Source organism: Panonychus citri, unplaced genomic scaffold (assembly GCF_014898815.1).
Source record: "Panonychus citri isolate SS breed McGregor unplaced genomic scaffold, ASM1489881v1 Contig00096, whole genome shotgun sequence".
NCBI classification, from domain to species: Eukaryota; Metazoa; Arthropoda; class Arachnida; order Trombidiformes; family Tetranychidae; genus Panonychus; species Panonychus citri.
Window position 1 is genome coordinate 424,120 of NW_026515501.1, and position 21,545 is coordinate 445,664.

Consider the following 21,545-nt stretch of genomic DNA (forward strand, 5'->3'; position numbering starts at 1 on the left):
GATCAAAGTGCCAAAAGCCCACCAAAGTATCTCAATCCATGATGAGAGAGTGAGAGAGAAGTGAGAGAGAGAAAAAAACGAATGTAAACAGAGATGTTATTTTCTCTTCTCTGATCTGGTTCATGAGAATTAGTAAATCGAAGAAACAAAGAATTAAATGTTTAAATTATTGATTATAATTTTAATCTAAAACTTGCTCGATGATTCCTTGGTGTATCAATTTTTCACATTGAGAAAATGGTAAATGGTATAAACTGTCTTTTTGTAGACAAACGGTTGTTCCATCATCTAATTCATGATCACCATGATCAACAATACATTTGACTTGAATATAAACCCTTTTGGGAGCAGTTTGATTAAGGGTTAAATCAAAACCTTGTCCTTCATTTAGCCTACTCATGTAGGTACTTAAATTTGAACAATAAATGTTAAACCATTCAACCTCTTTGGGACTGAGGTTTCCAGAGACTTCACATGGTAATTCAGCTCCAAATTCCCAGCGAAGTTTTTTTAACCGGTTCAATCTTTCATAACTAAACAAAAGGAAAGGAAAAAAATATTAATAAACAAAAGAAAACCAAGATTAGGCGGGAAATGAGATTGAATATTGAATATTAAATTCATTAATGGAATAGAAAAGTGTTAATACTTACTGGTAAGCAATTAGACAACGTTTTATGAATAAAATGATTGAATGTCTTATTTTGACAACAATCAGTCCATCTTGAGATGATTGAATTTCACTTGTTGATTGCTCTAAGGCTTCCTTTTGATTTTCTTCAAACAATTTTCTTATTGATGTCAAACATTCACTAACAATCTCTTGATTGTGCAAAGGAAGAAAATCACCCTTAGAATTACTCAATTCTTTTAGCATAGTTGAACATCTATCGATAATATTCATGGCGACGAGAAAATGTTAAAAAAAACACTACACATGAATAAAAATCTAATTTAAATCAATTAATCAATTCTATCAATGATTAAAATCAAAGAGAAAACAAATTTGACAAATTTCAAATTCTAAACTATGGAGATAAGTACTTCCCTCTATGGAGAGAAAAAGAAAAGACTTAAATTCGGATCAGCTGTTGATCAGCGCGATTTTAGAATTTACATTTTGCTTCTTTCTTTTCCATTTCTGTTACCATTATCATCACTTTTTTATTTGTTTGTCAAAATTGATGATTGACTTACCTGTTATTTTTTCCTCTCTCAAACAATAGGGATGCTTCCCACCCAAGCCTAAGTTGAATCATTCAATTCCAAAGTAACTTGGACTCAGTCGATTTAATTGCGACTCAATCAACTGACTTGGGATTCTAAACTAGAGACTAGTTACTCCATCTGGTGGAGTTACAATGAAAACGAAATAAATTCTATTCTCTTTTCCTTTCATTCGTTTTTCTTTTGAAAATTCGACTGGAAGAATTCCAGTTGATTCTATCGGTTTGTTAGTAGTACATGAAAACGATACATGAATTTAATTATCATACAGATGTGTACTGTCAGTAATGGTGAAGTCAAATTGGTTTTGAAAACCAATTGTTGTTTTGAAAATCCTTTTCCTGTGAGTATTTGTGAATAATTTTTTCTTCTTTCATATTAAACTAATCATCAAATTACTAACAAGCTTTTTTTTTCGTTTTTCAATCAACAGGTCGAATCTAAATGTCTAGAAACTGATGATCAGTTTAGAAAAATTAATCCAACTAATGATGCAATCATAGAATCAACTTGTTGCCTTCCATGGGAACCAAGGCAAAATACGAATCCGATGATTCCTGTGACAGATTTAGACCCAAGATTCCTTCAAAAACGAGCGCTTTCAGATTCTCATATCTATGATGCGAGTACTAAAGTTCATGTGAGATTTTATTTCGCTCTCGCTTTATCAGAATTAGTTAAAGAAATGCCGTTGAGAAAAGTTGCTGAGAAATTTGGTATTCCTCGAGGTGAATTACAATCGATTCAACAAAATGCCGCAGCTTTTGCTGGTATCATTACGACGTTTTGTCAACGGTTAGGCTATACGAATCTCGGATTGATTATTGGCCAATATCAGGATCGACTACAGTTTGGTGTTCAACGAGAACTGGTTGATCTCATGGGTATTTCTGTTCTTACCGTTGACATTGCTCGACATTTGTACAAATCTGGTTATGTAAATGTTGCTGCATTAGCTAATAGTGAGGTTAACCAAATTGAACGAGTTCTGTCAGATGCTGAACCATTTCGAATGGAAAATGAATCCGGTTCGGAACATCGTAAAATTTGGATCGGAGGAGCCGCTCGATTCATTGATAATCATGAATTAGCCAAATTAATTGTTGAAGAATCTCGTAAAATTATAACGGAGTTTGTTGGTGTTCGAGTGGAATGGGGACAGTACCCATGAAAGTAGTTAGACAACATCTCATAGATCTGTTCATATTTACATACCCAATGGTCAAAGTCCAATTTCGTCAAATTCTGATAACACAAAGAGATTAAAAAGTCCAGTTGAACATTCAACTATCGACGGAATCCCTCAGCATAAGCTTAAAAAAGTCGATCCATTACAAGCAAATAGTTCACCATCTAAACTGTCCCATGCAATCAACTCGACCGGAATTGAATTAGTGTCACCATTAAAAAGTGTTACCAACAACTGTCAACAATTTATCACAAAACATTGAAAACTTGACCAGCAAAGGAAAATACATTTTCTCAAAAGAAAATACAAAATTGATAAACTGAATCAAACATAATGTTCACTTTTTACAACGAAAAAGCACCAAAGCAAAAACATGAATCAAATCTTTTCTACTTTGACATGTTACCAAAGAAAAAATTTTCGTTATTTATTTACTTTTTATTAATCAAAACAAAGTAAGTTCGTTTTTCTATGTTCAAAAATTTCGCCTGAAACTGTATCACTTTCTTTTATCATCATTTTTTCTTCTCCACTAGATGGACACAGTCACCAAAAGGAAGTAAATTTATTTCTGTTTCCGTATTCTTCTAAAACTATTTAAAGTGTGAACATCTATTATTTTGTAATGATGACTTATGACTTTTGTTCCGTTTCTAAATCTGATGATATCTCTTCGTCAGTTAATGTTAATCTATTCGATTTGGTAAAGTTAAAGGACAAAATGTTATATTCGTTCACGAAAACTCAAGTGAAGGCGGCCTGCCTATTGTTTACCAGAGAACCCAATTATCATTTTGATTGGATAAAACTACAATCAGAGCTTCAATATTGGGAGGCTTACAATCAAACCTGGGATCATGCCATGGCTCGACATTTTTACTCAGTCATAACCGAAACATACGTGAATGCTGCCAAGGACACAGCATGTCCGCTGTTGACAACATGGATGGAGCGTCGACAAAATGATTTAAGTGTTCCGCCACCGCAAGCTCCGATTCTACAATCCACCATTCATCGACAAAATTGATTCCTCTTCTTCTTTTCTCTCTCTTTGGGTTTTCTCCTCCTTTCATTCTCCTTCTTCTTTTCTTTCTCTTTCTGCTTCTCCTTCTACCACTTGTTTCCATTTCCATTTCCATTTCACTTTTAGTTTTTCTATTCTCCAACACAGATTCTCTTCTTTTTTCTTGCTCTCATAATTTTTTTTTCTTTTCTAATTAATTTCTAATTGATCCAATTAATTCGGATTAAAGTTGCTCTTTTTCATTAGCTATCCATGGGTAAAAAGGGTAAGTACCTTTTTTCATTGACTTTTGTGTTTTCTTTTTCATTTTGCTTTGTGTTGTCTCCTTTTTTTTACTTTATAATCTTAATTGTGCTTTGGTCAACTGTGGTCACCATTTTAATTCAATTGTTCGGTTTTAGGTTTTCTCCTCCTTTACATTCTCCTTCTTGTAGGTTCAACCTTATATTTATGGTCCAACTTCCCAAGGAGAGCGAATGCAAATCTTACAGAATTTTAAATTCAATCCTAAAGTGAACACTATTTTGTCTCTCAAAATTGCTGATACATCTTGATCTTCCGAAGCTAATGTACTAATCCAAATCTCTAGTCACGGTGGTTCAAGAAGACAAGAAGCTCAACGTCTTGGTAAATTTTAAGAGCTAAAGGGCGATTGCTGAAGACTATAATGCTTTTACTCACTTGTCTCCCAAGATACTTTAGAGATGCATTATGCTAGAAAACGTCAAAGTTTTCTTGTTAATCAAGGTTATGCTTTCAAGGTGATAACCAAGTTGAAGGGAATGGACGAGGAGGAATTACTTTATACCAATAAGGATGAACAACAACAACTTCTTCATCAAGTTTTAGCTGCCAATGAATCGGAAGCGGAAGAGAAAAGTTACCGGTGATCTATTTGCTAAACCATAAGGATCATCTTCTATGCGAAGAGTTGGAAACATTGGCTCAATCTCCACGTTTTTTTATGTAACAATTAGAATTAAACTGATGTAGATCAAGATTTCCCTATCGATAACCTTTTCTGAACAATGTTACTCAATGTGACTTTGTTAAAGTAAAATGACAAAAGCAAATTAAATAATCAGATTAATTCAGTAATACAATTTTCTTTGTTATTTTTCTTTCTCTCTCTCTTCCTTCATCTCTATTTTTGGCTGTAACTTGTATTTGGTTTCCTTTTGTTTATTTCCAGTCCTGTGGAGCTACACAATGTACCAAAATTGTTTGTAATGTTCACAATTTAGGTCGTCAATCGATAACCTTTACCATTCGATCACGATTATCCAAGAAAACAATCTCTGAAATTGGTTTACCTGAATTTCAAGTCTCATCTAAATTGGTCGCTGAAGTTGTTCAATTACCTTATGGAATTGAAAATGATTATATACCAGCGAAAGTGACTCGAGTTTCAACCGATGTCCGAGTAATTGGATTGGAAAGAGGACTTCCAATCCCTCTATGGATTATCCTACTTGCCATTCTAGTCGGATTACTGCTTCTCTTCATATTGGCATTAGCGCTTTGGAAGGTAAACATTGATAACATTCAATTTTTGCATATTCGAAAAATGGTCACTAATGTTTTCCAATTTCTTTCCTCACCATCAGCTTGGTTTCTTCAAACGTAAACGACCACCGACCCGAGAGGAAGATTACGAACCACTGCAACCAAATTCAAATGGCTACAAATTCAGAACGGGAGACACTTCGCTGAAAATCAATCGCATAGAAACAGAGAAACAAAAATCTAATCATTGTACATAAACTTTGCTAACTCTTAATCCATTTTAAAACCAAATCTTTCATCGTCATCATCTTCATCATGTGCACATCAGAATCTTGCTCGTTTTCTTTCAATTCTTTTCTCTTTTCTTCTCTCTCATTCTTCACTATTCTCATCTTCACTTCACTTATCATCACAATCTCTCATCATCTTTCTCTTTCTCTCTCTCTCTCTCTACCCATCACTTGCAATTTATATTCTGCTTCGATTTCAAAAAAGACTCACAATTTTCCAAGTCATCAACAGAAACATCATTTTCACCACCACCAATGTTGCCTTCGTCTGTTAATTTGCCTTCCTACTTTTCTCAAAGACCACCAACTAATCAGGTTAATTTAACACAGTTACAATAATTTCTACTGCCTCCTGGTCTCCCTCTCTCTTTCTCTATCTTTCATTATGATGATCAAAGTGCCAAAAAGCCCACCAAAGTATCTCAATCCACATGAGAGAAAGTGAGAGAAAGTGAGAGAGAGAAAAAAACGAATGTAAACAGAGATGTTATTTTCTCTTCTCTGATCTGGTTCATGAGAATTAGTAAATCGAAGAAACAAAGAATTAAATGTTTAAATTATTGATTATAATTTTAATCTAAAACTTGCTCGATGATTCCTTGGTGTATCAATTTTTCACATTGAGAAAATGGTAAATGGTATAAACTGTCTTTTTGTAGACAAACGGTTGTTCCATCATCTAATTCATGATCACCATGATCAACAATACATTTGACTTGAATATAAACCCTTTTGGGAGCAGTTTGATTAAGGGTTAAATCAAAACCTTGTCCTTCATTTAGCCTACTCATGTAGGTACTTAAATTTGAACAATAAATGTTAAACCATTCAACCTCTTTGGGACTGAGGTTTCCAGAGACTTCACATGGTAATTCAGCTCCAAATTCCCAGCGAAGTTTTTTTAACCGGTTCAATCTTTCATAACTAAACAAAAAGGAAAGGAAAAAAATATTAATAAACAAAAGAAAACCAAGATTAGGCGGGAAATGAGATTGAATATTGAATATTAAATTCATTAATGGAATAGAAAAGTGTTAATACTTACTGGTAAGCAATTAGACAACGTTTTATGAATAAAATGATTGAATGTCTTATTTTGACAACAATCAGTCCATCTTGAGATGATTGAATTTCACTTGTTGATTGCTCTAAGGCTTCCTTTTGATTTTCTTCAAACAATTTTCTTATTGATGTCAAACATTCACTAACAATCTCTTGATTGTGCAAAGGAAGAAAATCACCCTTAGAATTACTCAATTCTTTTAGCATAGTTGAACATCTATCGATAATATTCATGGCGACGAGAAAATGTTAAAAAAAACACTACACATGAATAAAAATCTAATTTAAATCAATTAATCAATTCTATCAATGATTAAAATCAAAGAGAAAACAAATTTGACAAATTTCAAATTCTAAACTATGGAGATAAGTACTTCCCTCTGGAGAAAAGAAGAAACTTAAATTCGGATCAGCTGTTGATCAGCGCGATTTTAGAATTTACATTTTGCTTCTTTCTTTTCCATTTCTGTTACCATTATCATCACTTTTTTATTTGTTTGTCAAAATTGATGATTGACTAACCTGTTATTTTTTCCTCTCTCAAACAATAGGGATGCTTCCCACCCAAGCCTAAGTTGAATCATTCAATTCCAAAGTAACTTGGACTCAGTCGATTTAATTGCGACTCAATCAACTGACTTGGGATTCTAAACATCAACTCTCCTTCTCATCTCTCCATTTATTGTTTCATTCATCTTCTCACATTCTCTAACCATCTTAGAATTGAAAACATCAATTCCTAATGGTATTGTTGATTTTATCAAGGTATTTATGAGATGACACTTTATTCAATCTCATACTTAATTCAGTTGTATTCTATTAATTATCATACAGATGTGTACTGTCAGTAATGGTGAAGTCAAATTGGTTTTGAAAACCAATTGTTGTTTTGAAAATCCTTTTCCTGTGAGTATTTGTGAATAATTTTTCTTCTTTCATAATTAACTAATCATCAAATTACTAACAATCTTTTTCTCTTTTTTTATTTTTCAATCAACAGGTCGAATCTAAATGTTTAGAAACTGATGATCAGTTTAGAAAAATTAATCCAATTAATGATGCAATCAAAGAATCAACTTGTTGCCTTCCATGGGCACCAAGGCAAACTACAGATCCGATGATTCCTGTGACAAATTTAGATCCAAAAGAAATTGAGAAAAGATGTTCATTGGAATATTGGAAGTTACCTAATTACATGATTCGCTATTATAAGAATAAAGGTGTTGATAAACTTTTCGAGTGGCAGGTAAGACTTTCCTTTGAAAGGACTTGTTAGACTTTAGATTAAAAGATCATTTATTAATTTTGTTTTCTCTTCTCTGTTTAGGCTGAATGTTTATCTTTACCTGGTGTTATGAATGGTGAAAATTTAGTTTTTTCTGCTCCAACTTCAGCCGGTAAAACAATTGTTTCGGACATTTTAATGATGAAAAAAGTAATTGAAGAAAGGAAAAAAGCAATCGTTATATTACCTTTTGTTTCTGTAAGTCGGGAACGGGTTTTAGGACTGAAAACTATGCTCCGATCATCGAAAATCATAGTCGGTGGTTTTATGGGTAATCAACACACTCCCGGAGGCTTAGATGCATGTTCAATAGCTGTTTGCACAATTGAGAAAGCAAATAATTTCATCAATAAGTATGTTTAATTTTTGATGATTGAAACTGATAAATCATATTAATCTTTTTTGTTTATCTTTTACTTTAAATCTAATAGATTAGTCGAAGAAAATAACACCGAAATTATTGGTTCGATTATCGTTGATGAACTTCATATGCTTGGAGATTCTAGTCGTGGTTATTACTTGGAACTGTTACTGGCCAAATTATTATATTTGTCGAAACACAAAGGAAAACATATACAAATTGTCGGCATGAGTGCTACAGTTCCCAATTTAGGCGAAATCGCTGCATGGATGGACGCGAGATTGTATATCACTGATTTTAGACCAGTTCCATTGGCAGAGAAAATCTTAATGGGCAACAAAATTTTTATCGCTCCTGATTTAACTGAAAGCCATGGTCTCCCTAAAGCTTATGACATGTATTTCAATAGTAGAGGACAACGAAGAGATGTCTCGTTGTTTTTGGCACTCGAAACTCTCCTTGACGGAAATGGTGTTTTGACGTTTTGTCCAACAAAAGCAAAATGTGAATTTTTCGCCAAAGAGTTTGCAATATTGGTTTCAACTCTAATGAAAAGTGATAATCACGGCATTAAGACGAAATTAACTGGTGTATTGAAACATCAAGAGGGAACTAATCTGGTTTTCCAACTATCTAGAACTCAAGTTTCTGCTGAACCATTACTAACAAAAATAATTCCATTGGGTGTTGCCTATCATCATGCAGGATTGTCACTTGAAGAACGAGAGATAATCGAGGAAGGATTTCGTCGAGGAATAATCAAAGCTCTTTTTGCGACATCAACATTATCAGCTGGTGTTAATTTACCAGCTCGTCGAGTTATCATCGCAACACCAATGTTCATGAATGACATGATGGACATTATGACCTACAAACAAATGGTTGGTCGAGCGGGTAGAAAAGGTATCGATGACCGAGGTGAAAGTATATTGATCTGTAATGGAAATGAAGAGGAAACTGGTAAAGAATTAGTTACTTGTGCATTAAGGACAATCAACTCTACTCTTGTGCGAACTACTATCGTTAATAAAACCAGCATTAACGTAATGACAGAGAGTTTGAAACGAGCCATTCTCGAGGGTATCGCAAGTGAAATGACAATAAACCAAGATGAGATCAAAGAATATTTAAATTCAACTTATGCAGCTCAACAAAGACCTTTACCTTTCGACCATGTACTTGACGTCTTAAATGATTTGTTGACTAACAAATTCATCATTTACATAAGCGATAGATCTTACAAATCGACACAATTGGGTAAAGCAGTTCTTGCTTCGTCTATCAGCCCAGAACAAGCACTTTATTTTGTGACTGAACTTGATAAAGCTCGGAAAGCATTCGTATTGAACAATGATCTTCATGTTCTCTTCGAGGTTACACTTCCCCTTGGAGAGCAGAAAAGAATCGACTGGAGAAAGTATTACGATATTTACATGGAATTAGATGATGACACGCTTCTAGTTGCTGAAGTAATAGGCATCGATCCAAGATTCCTTCAAAAACGAGCGCTTTCAGATTCTCATATCTATGATGCGAATACTAAAGTTCATGTGAGATTTTATTTCGCTCTCGCTTTATCGGAATTAGTTAAAGAAATGCCGTTGAGAAAAGTTGCTGAGAAATTTGGTATTCCTCGAGGTGAACTACAATCGATTCAACAAAATGCCGCAGCTTTTGCCGGCATCATTACGATGTTTTGTCAACGATTAGGTTATACGAATCTCGAATTGATTATTGGCCAATATCAGGATCGACTTCAGTTTGGTGTTCAACGAGAACTGGTTGATCTCATGGGTATTTCTGTTCTTACCGTTGACATTGCTCGACATTTGTACAAATCTGGTTATGTAAATGTTGCTGCATTAGCTAATAGTGAGGTTAACCAAATTGAACGAGTTCTGTCAGATGCTGAACCATTTCGAATGGAAAATGAATCTGGTTCGGAACATCGTAAAATTTGGATCGGAGGAGCCGCTCGATTCATTGATAATCATGAATTAGCCAAATTAATTGTTGAAGAATCTCGCAAAATCATAACGGAGCTTGTTGGTGTTCGAGTGGAATGGGGACAAGAGAATCTTGCTATTGAAGGTCGATTGTCAAATTACAATGGCCAACAAATGAATAAACAAAAAAGTTCCAGGAGTAGGAAAAATAATCTGAACATGAATAAAAAGAGACCCATGAAAGCAAAGAAAAGTAAATCACGGGAAATCACACAAAAGGCCGTCTCACTATTGCAAAGAAAAGAAAAAGAAAGATTAAATAACGGAAGTAGTTCGACAACATCTCATAGATCGGTTCATATTTACATACCCAATGGTCAAAGTCCAATTTCGTCAAATTCTGACAACACAAAGAGATTAAAAAGTCCAGTTGAACATTCAACTATCGACGGAATCCCTCAGCATAAGCTTAAAAAAGTCGATCCATTACAAGCAAATAGTTCACCATCTAAACTGTCCCATGCAATCAACTCGACCGGAATTGAATTAGTGTCACCATTAAAAAGCGTTACCAACAACTGTCAACAATTTATCACAAAACATTGAAAACTTGACCAGCAAAGGAAAATATATTTTCTCAAAAGAAAATACAAAATTGATAAACTGAATCCAACATAATGTTCACTTCTTACAATGAAAAAGCACCAAAGCAAAAACATTAATCAAATCTTTTCTACTTTGACATGTTACCAAAGAAAAATTTTCGTTATTTATTTACTTTTTTTTCTCTATCAATCAAAACAAATAAAGTTCGCTTTTCAAAAATATCGCCTGAAACTGTATCACTTTCTTTCATCATCGAACCAGCATCGGACATCGTTCTAGAATATCGGAATAGCACATTCTCCTCATTGATCACTTGCTTCTAGCGTTAATCAGCCTCACTGTTTCCTCTTGTTCCCCGCTTTCCATTGGCGCCAATAAAAAGCAGCTTAATATCACCAAGCAAGGAAAAGTTAACCAGTAACAATTTGTTGCATTCGAATCAACATCAACTCTCCTCCTTTTCTCTCCCTTTCTCCCTCTCTTTTTATTTGTTCTCCCAGTGGTTTTATTTATCTTCTTCTCTCATTCTCTAACCATCTTAATCCTTAATGATTACAATTTAACCTTCGACATTTAAACAATCATTCATTTTTACTGTTAATTGTTTCAACTGTGCCACTGGATAAACAATATCCCAGTTTATGTTTTCTTAATCCATTGGGAACAAATTTAATATCTTCTAAGGCTTAAGGTTTCGCAAGCTTTTATGTTTTTATTCAATCAATTTCTTTTCTTTTAATCCATTTGTTGTTCATTTTTGGTAAGTTAATTGCTCCTTTTTTACTTTATAATCTTAATTGTGCTTTGGTCAACTGTGGTCACCATTTTAATTCAATTGTTCGGTTTTGGGTTTTCTCCTCCTTTCATTCTCCTTCTTCTTTTCTTTCTCTTTCTGCTTCTCCTTCTACCACTTGTTTCCATTTCCATTTCACTTTTAGTTTTTCTCCATAACAGATTCTCTTCTTTTTTTCTTGTTCTCTTAATTTTTCTTTCTTTTCTAATTACTTTCTAATTGATCCAATTAATTTGGATTAAAGTTGCTCTTTTTCATTAGCTATCCATGGGTAAAAAGGGTAAGTACCTTTTTTCATTGACTTTTGTGTTTTCTTTTTCATTTTGCTTTGTGTTGTCTCCTTGAAGGCGACTTTTATGTTAGCTTGTGATAATTATTTTCCACCTTCTAAACCTAAACAAACTAGACAAAAGCTTCAAGAAAAAGGCTCCTTATTTTGAGGATCCTGTTGATGACAATGACGATGATGAGGCTGTTGGTAAGTTTATTTCTTTGAATTGATTCTCAATAATTTAAATTCTACTATACATAATTAATTTGGTTTCTTATTTTCAGATGCATCAATACCTAAAGCTGCTGGTAAACAAATTGTCGATGATGTTTTACGTGATGAATTTGGAGCTAAAGATTACAGGCCTGATTTAGAATTAAGATCTGACGCTGATGCAAGGCCCTTATGGGTGGTAAGTAATCAGTCCATTTCTAATTGTATACTTGATAATTAGATGACAAAAGGTCCTGAGAAAATACAAAACATCAACTATTTACTCACTTGATCCTTGACCGGTTACCATGTTTTCATATTTGTCATCTAATGTTTTTTTTCCTATATTTTTTTACATCATTTTCTCATTTTTTAGGCTCCTGATGGACATGTTTTCTTAGAAACATTTTCCCCTGTCTATAAACATGCCCATGATTTCCTGATTGCCATCTCTGAACCTGTGTCACGACCAGAAAATGTTCATGAATATAAGCTGACCGCTTACTCGCTCTATGCCGCTGTCTCCGTTGGCTTACAAACAGATGATATAATTGAATATTTGAGACGCCTTTGTAAAACATCAATTCCTAATGGTATTGTTGAATTTATCAAGGTATTTATGAGATGACACTTTATTCAATCTCATACTTAATTCAGTTGTATTCTATTAATTATCATATAGGAGTGTACAGTCAGTTATGGTAAAGTCAAATTGGTTTTGAAACACAATCGTTATTTTATTGAAAGTCCTTTTCCTGTGAGTATTGATGATTAATTTTGTTTAGATTAACAAATCATTAATTGGATGTTTTTACTCTTCTCTTGATTAGCATATTTTACAAAAGCTTCTGAAAGATGAAACTATTCAGAAATGTCGTTTGAGGCGAGATGAAGCAAGTGAAGAGTTCATAAAAGAATCACAAAAAAAAGTCTCAGCTTCTCAAGTTATGAACAGTAAATTGGGAGAAACAGCAACAACATCGACAACAGCACCAGAAGATGGTGAAGCTGCTCAAATTGAATCGACAAGTGTTCCTGATGATATTTCTAATTTCATCGAAAAAATGGAAGGTGATGATGATGATGATGATGATAATGAGACTCTTCAAACAGTTTCATTTGAAGTGAAACAAGAATATATTGAAATTATACAAAAACAGTGTATCGTCCTTGAGCATCCTCTTTTAGCTGAATATGATTTTAAAAATGATTCAGTCAATCCAAATATCAATATTGATCTTAAACCTTCAGCTGTTCTTCGTCCATATCAAGAAAAAAGTTTACGAAAAATGTTCGGTAATGGTAGAGCTCGATCAGGTATAATCGTATTACCTTGTGGTGCCGGTAAATCGCTTGTAGGTGTAACCTCATGTTGTACAGTACGAAAAAGATGCCTGGTTCTATGTAACTCTGGTGTTTCAGTCGAACAATGGAAAGCCCAGGTAAGGCTTATTCTTTTCTTTTTCTTTATAAGTAATCACGATAACATAGATACGATTAATTTATCTGATTCATTCTGATCTTATAATTACAGTTTAAAATGTGGTCAACTGCTGATGACAGTATTATTTGTCGATTTACATCTGATGCTAAGGATAAGCCAATGAATTGTGGTATTTGTATCACAACTTATTCAATGATAACCCACACACAAAAAAGAAGCTACGAAGCTGAAAAAGTTATGGATTGGATGAAAGATCAAGAATGGGGATTAATGTTACTCGACGAAGTTCACACCATTCCAGCTAAAATGTTCCGAAGAGTATTAACCATTGTCAAAGCTCATTGTAAATTAGGATTAACTGCTACTTTAGTTCGTGAAGATGATAAAATTCAAGATTTAAATTTCCTGATTGGTCCAAAGCTTTATGAAGCTAATTGGCATGAATTGGAATCACTTGGCTATATCGCTAAAGTTCAATGTGCTGAAGTTTGGTGCCCAATGACGCCAGAGTTTTATCGGGAATATTTAGTAACACGAACTTGCAAAAAAATGGTAAGCAAACTCAAAATCATCTAATTTCATTTCGATTAATGCATTAGAGTATTATTTAATTCATTCATAAATTTCTTTTTTAGCTTCTATATGTAATGAACCCGAATAAATTTCGAGCTTGTCAATTTTTGGTTCGACATCATGAGAGACGTAATGATAAAGTTATCGTTTTCTCCGATAATGTTTTCGCTCTGATACATTATGCAGTTAAGATGAATAAGTAAGTCAATTTGAAGCACATGGAATTTTTTTCAATTCTGATTGTTTAATGTTATAATCTCTTTGATATTTTTCTCAGGCCTTATATTTATGGTCCAACTTCTCAAGGAGAGCGAATGCAAATCTTACAGAATTTCAAATTCAATCCTAAAGTGAACACTATTTTCGTCTCAAAAATTGCTGATACATCTTTCGATCTTCCGGAAGCTAATGTATTAATCCAAATCTCTAGTCACGGTGGTTCAAGAAGACAAGAAGCTCAACGTCTTGGTAGAATTTTAAGAGCTAAAAAGGGAGCGATTGCTGAAGACTATAATGCTTTCTTTTACTCCCTTGTCTCCCAAGATACTTTAGAAATGCATTATGCTAGAAAACGTCAAAGTTTCCTTGTTAATCAAGGTTATGCTTTCAAGGTGATAACCAAGTTGAAGGGAATGGACGAGGAGGAATTACTTTATACCAATAAGGATGAACAACAGCAACTTCTTCATCAAGTTTTAGCTGCCAATGAATCGGAAGCGGAAGAAGAAAAAGTTCCCAATGATCCATTTGCTAAATCATCAGGATCAACTGCTACGCGAAGAGTTGGAAACATTGGCTCAATTTCGGGAGCCGATGATAATGTTTACATGGAATACAAAGCAAGAGCTAAAAATTATGAAGCTCGGCATCCATTGTTCAAGAGATTCCGAAAATAAACTTTCAACATTTTCCTTAATTAATCATGTTGAATTATCTTTTGTTTATTGATTAATTTGTCGTGACCATAGTTGATAACAAGCACAAATGATTAACTTTTTTCTCCCCAAAACAGGAAAATCTTTTAATCTTTTACTAATTAAATCTTTTCATTTGCAGAAAATTGTGCATGATGTTACTCTTATAACGAAATAATTGACCGAAGAAATGGAAAAACCTCTTGACTTATATTATAAAAAATCGATTGGAAATCGACCCCAACCAAAGATATTCGAATCCACGGTGAATAATTTTTCTTTTTTCATAATTAACGAATCATCAAATTACTAACAAGCTTTTTTCTCTTTTTTTATTGTTCAATCAACAGGTCGAATCTGAATGTCTAGAAACTGATGATCAGTTTAGAAAAATTAATCCAATTAATGATGCAATCATAGAATCAAATTTATCACCATCAACTTCTTGCCTTCCATGGGCACCAAGGCAAACTACGAATCCGATGATTCCTGCGACAGATTTAGATCCAAAAGAAATTGAGAAAAGATGTTCATTGGGATATTGGAAGTTACCTAATTACATGATTCGCTATTATAAGAGTAAAGGAGTTGATAAACTTTTCGAGTGGCAGGTAAGAAAAAAAGCTTATTTCATTTGTTTTTAATTCGTTAATTGTTATGATTATTAATTTTGATTTCTCTTCTCTGTTTAGGCTGAATGTTTATCCTTGCCTGGTGTTATTAAGGGTGAAAATTTAGTTTTTTCTGCTCCAACTTCAGCCGGTAAAACAATTGTTTCGGACATTTTAATGATGAAAAAAGTAATAGAAGAAAGGAAAAAGCAATCGTTATATTACCTTTTGTTTCTGTAAGTCGGGAACGGGTTTTAGGACTGAAAACTATGCTCCGATCATCGAAAATAATAGTCGGTGGTTTTATGGGTAATCAACACACACCCGGAGGATTAGCTGCATGTTCAATAGCTGTTTGCACAATTGAGAAAGCAAATAATTTCATCAACAAGTATGTTTAATTTTTGATGATTGAAACTGATAAATCATATTAATCTTTTCTGTTTATCTTTTGCTTTAAATCTAATAGATTAGTCGAAGAAAATAACACCGAAATTATTGGTTCGATTATCGTTGATGAACTTCATATGCTTGGGGATTCTAGTCGTGGTTATTACTTGGAACTGTTACTGGCCAAATTATTATATTTGTCAAAACACAAAGGAAAACATATTCAAATTGTCGGCATGAGTGCTACAGTTCCCAATTTAGGCGAAATCGCTGCATGGATGGACGCAAGATTGTATATTACTCATTTTAGACCTGTTCCATTGGCAGAGAAAATCTTAATAGGCGATAAAATTTATGTTGCTCCTGATCTAAAAGAAAATCATGATTTACCTGACACTCATAATATGGATTTCAATCCCAAAGGACAACGAAGAGATGTCTCGTTGTTTTGTGCACTCGAAACGCTCCTTGAGGGCAATGGTGTTCTGATGTTTTGTCCAACAAAAGCAAAATGTGAAACCGTAGCTAAAGAGTTTGCAATATTGGTTTCAGCTTTGATGAAAAGTGATAATTATGAAATCAAGACGAAATTAACTAGTGTGTTAAAACAACAAGATGCCACAGATATAGTAGATCAGTTAGCAAGAACTCAGGCTTCTACTGAGCTGCTTTTATCTAAAATAATTCCATGGGGTGTCGCTTATCATCATGCAGGATTATCAATGGAAGAACGTGAGATAATCGAGGAAGGATTTCGTCGAGGAATAATCAAAGTGCTTACGGCAACATCAACATTATCAGCTGGTGTTAATTTACCAGCTCGTCGAGTTATCATCGCAACACCAATGAACTTCAAAAGTAAAATGATGGACATTATGACCTACAAACAAATGGTTGGTCGGGCGGGTAGAAAAGGTATCGATGACAGAGGTGAAAGTATATTGATCTGTAATAGAAACGAAGAGGAAACTGGTAAAGAATTAGCTACTTGCGCTTTGAAAGAAATCAAGTCTAATCTTGTGCAAGCTACAAGTGAATCTGCAAACATCATTACAGAGAGTCTGAAACGTGCCATTCTCGAAGGTATCGCAAGTGAAATGACAATAAACCAAGATGAGATCAAAGAATATTTAAATTCAACTTATGCAGCTCTACAAAGACCTTTACCTTTCGACCATGTACTTGAAGTCTTAAATGAATTGTCGACCAACAAATTTATCGTCTACAAAGCTAATTCATACTACGAATCAACCAAATTAGGAAAAGCGGTTCTTGCTTCGTCCATCAGTCCACAACAGGCTCTTTATTATGTTTCTGAACTTGAGAAAGCAAGAAAAGCATTCGTACTTTCCACTGATCTTCATGTACTTTTCGAAGTGACTCTTCCTCTTGGTGACAAAGAAAAAGTTAATTGGAGAAAGTATTATGATATTTACATGGAATTAGATGAAGACACTCTTCAAGTCGCTAAAATCGTTGGTATCAATCCTGCTTTTCTTCAAAGACGAGCCCTCTCCGAATCATCCAATTATGATGCGAGTACTAAAGTTCATGTGAGATTTTATTTCGCTCTCGCTTTATCGGAATTAGTTAAAGAAATGCCGTTGAGAAAAGTTGCTGAGAAATTTGGTATTCCTCGAGGTGAATTACAATCGATTCAACAAAATGCTGCAGCTTTTTCCGGTATCATTACGATGTTTTGTCAACGATTAGGTTATACGAATCTCGAACTGATTATTGGCCAATATCAGGATCGACTTCAGTTTGGTGTTCAACGAGAATTGGTTGATTTAATGAGAATTTCTGTTTTAACTGTTGACATTGCTCGACATTTGTACAAAGCTGGTTACACAATGGTGACCCTATTAGCTAGAAGTAAACTCGCTCTAGTTGAACGTGCCTTAACAAACTCTGGCCCTTTTAGGATGGAAAATGATTCAGGTTCTGAACATCGTAAAATTTGGATCGGAGGAGTTGCTCGATTTGTTGGTGATGCTGAATTAGCCAAACTAATAGTTGAAGAAGCTCGGGAAATTGTTAATCAGATCGTTGGTAGTCGAGTGAATTGGGATAATGATGAAATGGACACTGGAAGTCAAGAAGTTAATCAAGCTGATCACCCAAATAAAACCAAGTTTTCCAAGAATAAGAAAAATAAATTAGCCGTGAATAAAAAGAGACCCATGAAAGCAAAGAACAACAAAGCACAAAGAGTGAAAAACACCAATTTAGCAAATCAAAAGCATCGAGAACGAATGATCATTAATTATAATAATAAATCGGAAAGATCCTCACAAACAATAAACACTTCCCTTGGTAGTGCTGCAAGTAACAGCAAAGAAAATAGTTCAAGTTATACATCTCTTGAATTTGATGCAATTTATATTCCGAACGGATCAAAAAATAATTTATCTCGTGGATCAAGTCCAGTGTCGTTAAATGGTGATAACGAACCGATCGGTGCAAAGCGATCCAAAAGTCCAGTTGAACTTTCAACAATCGACGGAGCTCTTCAACTCAAGATGAAAAAAATTGAATCAAATTTTACCGCCTGTTCGCCAGTGATTAATTGTGATCCAGTTGAAAATAATTCCCAATCAATTTCATCTCTTTTCAAGTTGAAGATCTTACCGATCCCATCACGATGAGTGAACTTTTCACCAAACTAAAAAGTTCAGAATCAATCTCACTGATTGTAGATTTACAGCCCTACTTATTTCCTCCAACTCAAATCGGTACCGATTCATTGTCGCAATCAAACAACAACAAAGATGTTGATGGCCTTGAACTGTCTTATAATAAGTTATTACATTTAACCAAAGTGTCTTTGAGTATAGAAAGTGGAAAAGTTTATCGTATCATTGGTAAACAAAATCTCGAAAAATTTGCCGAAAAAATTTCATCATTTATTAGATCATTAACCAAGCCGGTGACTTTTACTGTTTACGATCTTTATCAAACCTACAAAGTGTTCAGAAAATGTTTCGATCTTTCCAAGGAAGAGATGAAAAATATCGTTTGGTGGGATGTCAAGGTCGCTAAATGGTTACTCGATCCAGAATGTACAGAGCCAAGCAAATGTCTTGATTTAGTTTTACCTCTAATAGAAAATGAGATTGATATTGATGATCATTTTGACGACAACGAATCACAATGGGATAAAAGTTGCATTTCTGCTGGTTATCTATTCAAATTGAAAGATGAATATGGTCAGAAATTAATCAAAATGAAATTGAGCACATATTTTGCCAAAATTGAAATGAATTTGATACCAATTCTGTCCGAAATGGAATTGATGGAATCGGTGTAAATGTAAAACAGTTAACCGACTTACAATACGATTGGTCTGAATTCGAAAGTTCTGTCCATGCCGAGGGGGAAGAATTAATCAACCAATCATATGATGTTGATAAAAAGGCCGAATTGTCGACAATCCTTTACTCGAAATTGCAATTATTAACATATTTGGATCGTGTTGAGGTACCTGGTAAACTTCGAATGCCTGCTCCCGCCAATGCCTCTCGAAAATTACCTGACCATTTAAAGACAAATAAGAAGATACTCCATCAACTTGCTGAATTTCACAAGTTTCCGAAACTAATTATTTATGAGCGTGGATTAAATTTCGCAATTGAATGTTGTACTAGTATTCTACAAGAAATAAGACCTGATTGTGAAAGTGATACTTTAAGTCGAGTCTCTGGTAACAGTGTTCACTGGTCAGTCACAGGAAGAGTTCAAATGACCAATCCTAACCTACTTAATCTATCAAAGCCTTTTAAAGTTGAACTGAATGGCCAAGAAAAGATGATTAATGTACGATCCGTTATCCAAGCAAGAGAAGATCATTCTTTCATATCAGCTGATTATAGTCAATTAGAACTGAGAATCTTGGCTCATTTCTCTCAAGACAAATTATTATTAGCAGCTTTGAACGGAGGTGAAGATGTTTTCAAAACCATAGCTAGTCAGTTAAATGAAAAACCATTGGACCAAGTTACGGATGATGAGCGATCAGCCGCTAAAAAAGTAAGTGAAGATTTCCATCTCTACCTACAATCTCAGTAGTTAATCAATTGATCTAATTAACTTTTCTTTCAACAGGTTTGTTATGGTATAATTTATGGAATGGGTATCAAGGAGCTTGGTAATCAACTGGGAATACATCATGAAGAAGCGAGAAGTTTCCGGGAAACTTTTCTCAATAAATACACCGAACTGAAAGATTTCATCGAAACTTGTAAAAAAGATATCGAAACCAAAGGTTACGTTGAAACTTTACACAAACGCCGGCGTTACATTATCGCCAAAAAAGACAACCCAGGTCACGAAGAAGTATCCAAAATCCAAAGGCAAGCGTTAAACACCAAGATCCAAGGGTCGGCTTCCGATATAGCGAAAATGGCCATTTGTAAAATCGAGCGGGAAATGAATAAGCGCAACATCGCAGACATTTACCTGGTTCTTCAAATTCACGATGAACTAGTATACGAGGTGCACGATTCGATTATCGAAAAAGCCAAAAGTCTAATTGTTAGATGCATGAACGCTTGTGCCAATGAATTGTCTGTTGGAATGTCGGTAAATGTTAAAATCGGTAAAAACTGGGGTAATTTAATTCCTGTGCCTGCAAAGTCCGTTAAAAATTAATCTTTTAATCATAATTCAACTATACACAAATCAAAAGGATCAACAATAAGGATCTCTCTCTCTCTCTCTTTTAATCACAATCAATAGATTGAAAGGATTTTATGACATAATCATCAAATGAATATCTTTTTAAAGAAAAGATCAACTTTTAACCAACAACAATCAATTAAATCATAGCTTTTATTTTGTATCTTTCATTAGCATGTCAAAATTGATCATGTTCTTGATTGATAATCATATCATTTATTAATCATGAACCATTTTAATCTCAATCAATTAATTGTAATTGTCTTTAAGACTACTGTCAACCGATTTACTTCACATTTCAATACCATTGAAAATGAATATCTTTTAATTTTGTACTATTAACTGATTATGTTTTTTTTTAATTGTTACACTTCATCAACTTTTCATTCATCTCACAAAATCATCAATCACCATTGGACATTTAATTGTATTAGTTAATTTTAACTACGAATTAAAAAAAAAGAGTTCAATTTGAACACAATTGTTAAAACTAATATTAATTGTATTAATTGATGATTACTTACTTGATTAGAGGTAAAAAAAATTGATCCAAACAATTAAAGGGATCATAAAGAAGATCAGAAAAAAAAACTTAATTGCTACAAAATGTCAACCGTTATTTTTAATTGTTCCTGTAGCAGTGCACTCTATTATTGTTAATCTGATCATTCAAGATCATTAACTGATTATAATTAACGATAATAATTAGACAAAAACAGGAAAAAGATCAATTGATTTACTTTTAATTGAATTTAATTGTAACCACAACCAATTGGTTAGACCTTTTTTTTTGTCACCAACTCAAAGCATCAAGATTTAACCTTAATGATCATTATCATCATCTTCCTATTGTGTTTGTGGTTAGGCCTTGATCACAAACTGTCAATTCAACTGTCAACAGTAATTAACAACAATTAACAAAAAAAAACAAACTAAATTAGTCAACAAACCATAACAAAAACAAGAAGCAAAAAAAGTCAACCTTCAATTCAATTGCATAAATTATTTCTAAGCAATGAAAAGTTGATCAGCGAATTAGTTAATCACAATTAGAAAAAGTCTACAAATTAAATTACCTAATTACCAAAATTATTATCGAAATTTTCGTAATAACTTGGAAAAGTTTGATAAACAATTTAGAAAAGAAAAGAAAAGAAAAATTG

The 21,545-nt window shown here is 33.7% G+C and overlaps 6 protein-coding genes and 1 long non-coding RNA gene across 7 annotated transcripts; 5 read left to right on the forward strand and 2 right to left on the reverse strand.

Moving 5' to 3' along the window:
- Window positions 1-153: 153 nt before the first annotated feature.
- On the reverse strand, window positions 154-1,007 carry LOC128388273 (DNA replication complex GINS protein PSF1-like). The gene is made up of 2 exons (XM_053347666.1): window positions 654-1,007; window positions 154-533 (listed from the first exon to the last, which is right to left on the reverse strand). The coding sequence occupies exons 1-2, from the start codon at window positions 902-904 to the stop codon at window positions 182-184; spliced, it is 603 nt and encodes a 200-aa protein (XP_053203641.1). The 5' UTR covers window positions 905-1,007; the 3' UTR covers window positions 154-181.
- Window positions 1,008-1,135: 128 nt separating this feature from the next.
- Window positions 1,136-3,705, forward strand: LOC128388272 (DNA polymerase theta-like). Its single transcript, XM_053347665.1, has 3 exons — window positions 1,136-1,570; window positions 1,661-2,871; window positions 2,953-3,705. The coding sequence occupies exons 1-2, from the start codon at window positions 1,478-1,480 to the stop codon at window positions 2,396-2,398; spliced, it is 831 nt and encodes a 276-aa protein (XP_053203640.1). The 5' UTR covers window positions 1,136-1,477; the 3' UTR covers window positions 2,399-2,871; window positions 2,953-3,705.
- A 389-nt stretch (window positions 3,706-4,094) lies between these two features.
- Window positions 4,095-5,688, forward strand: LOC128388276 (uncharacterized). The gene is made up of 2 exons (XR_008325232.1): window positions 4,095-4,968; window positions 5,048-5,688. It is a non-coding gene; the product is annotated as an uncharacterized LOC128388276 (long non-coding RNA).
- Window positions 5,689-5,780: 92 nt separating this feature from the next.
- LOC128388274 (DNA replication complex GINS protein PSF1-like) lies at window positions 5,781-6,634 on the reverse strand. Its single transcript, XM_053347667.1, has 2 exons — window positions 6,282-6,634; window positions 5,781-6,160 (listed from the first exon to the last, which is right to left on the reverse strand). Exons 1-2 carry the CDS (start codon window positions 6,530-6,532, stop codon window positions 5,809-5,811), a joined length of 603 nt encoding a protein of 200 aa, XP_053203642.1. The 5' UTR covers window positions 6,533-6,634; the 3' UTR covers window positions 5,781-5,808.
- Window positions 6,635-6,658: 24 nt separating this feature from the next.
- Window positions 6,659-10,496, forward strand: LOC128388189 (DNA polymerase theta-like). Its single transcript, XM_053347556.1, has 6 exons — window positions 6,659-6,668; window positions 7,020-7,063; window positions 7,133-7,204; window positions 7,299-7,544; window positions 7,626-7,936; window positions 8,015-10,496. Exons 1-6 carry the CDS (start codon window positions 6,659-6,661, stop codon window positions 10,494-10,496), a joined length of 3,165 nt encoding a protein of 1,054 aa, XP_053203531.1.
- Window positions 10,497-10,811: 315 nt separating this feature from the next.
- On the forward strand, window positions 10,812-20,876 carry LOC128388260 (DNA polymerase theta-like). Its single transcript, XM_053347651.1, is given in 9 exon segments — window positions 10,812-11,256; window positions 14,847-14,969; window positions 15,055-15,315; window positions 15,397-15,523; window positions 15,526-15,706; window positions 15,785-18,309; window positions 18,312-18,998; window positions 19,001-19,734; window positions 19,810-20,876. Coding segments are annotated over 8 exon segments (5,136 nt in total). The 5' UTR covers window positions 10,812-11,256; window positions 14,847-14,894; the 3' UTR covers window positions 20,356-20,876.
- Window positions 11,429-14,710, forward strand: LOC128388262 (general transcription and DNA repair factor IIH helicase subunit XPB-like). The gene is made up of 9 exons (XM_053347653.1): window positions 11,429-11,569; window positions 11,696-11,767; window positions 11,845-11,972; window positions 12,150-12,386; window positions 12,456-12,530; window positions 12,604-13,215; window positions 13,308-13,769; window positions 13,853-13,989; window positions 14,068-14,710. The coding sequence occupies exons 1-9, from the start codon at window positions 11,557-11,559 to the stop codon at window positions 14,684-14,686; spliced, it is 2,355 nt and encodes a 784-aa protein (XP_053203628.1). The 5' UTR covers window positions 11,429-11,556; the 3' UTR covers window positions 14,687-14,710.
- Window positions 20,877-21,545: the final 669 nt, after the last annotated feature.

Coding starts and splice junctions, on each gene's coding strand:
- LOC128388272 (XM_053347665.1), top strand. CDS start 1,478: ATGAATTTAATTATCATACAGATGTGTACTGTCAGTAATGGTGAAGTC. Junction 1,571..1,660: donor GTTTTGAAAATCCTTTTCCT/GTGAGTATTTGT, acceptor TTCAATCAACAG/GTCGAATCTAAATGTCTAGA.
- LOC128388262 (XM_053347653.1), top strand. Junction 11,768..11,844: donor TGACGATGATGAGGCTGTTG/GTAAGTTTATTT, acceptor TCTTATTTTCAG/ATGCATCAATACCTAAAGCT. Junction 11,973..12,149: donor ATGCAAGGCCCTTATGGGTG/GTAAGTAATCAG, acceptor CTCATTTTTTAG/GCTCCTGATGGACATGTTTT.
- LOC128388273 (XM_053347666.1), bottom strand. CDS start 904: ATGAATATTATCGATAGATGTTCAACTATGCTAAAAGAATTGAGTAAT. Junction 534..653: donor CGTTGTCTAATTGCTTACCA/GTAAGTATTAAC, acceptor CCTTTTGTTTAG/TTATGAAAGATTGAACCGGT.
- LOC128388189 (XM_053347556.1), top strand. Junction 7,064..7,132: donor GTATTGTTGATTTTATCAAG/GTATTTATGAGA, acceptor ATTATCATACAG/ATGTGTACTGTCAGTAATGG. Junction 7,937..8,014: donor GCAAATAATTTCATCAATAA/GTATGTTTAATT, acceptor TAAATCTAATAG/ATTAGTCGAAGAAAATAACA.
- LOC128388274 (XM_053347667.1), bottom strand. CDS start 6,532: ATGAATATTATCGATAGATGTTCAACTATGCTAAAAGAATTGAGTAAT. Junction 6,161..6,281: donor CGTTGTCTAATTGCTTACCA/GTAAGTATTAAC, acceptor CTTTTTGTTTAG/TTATGAAAGATTGAACCGGT.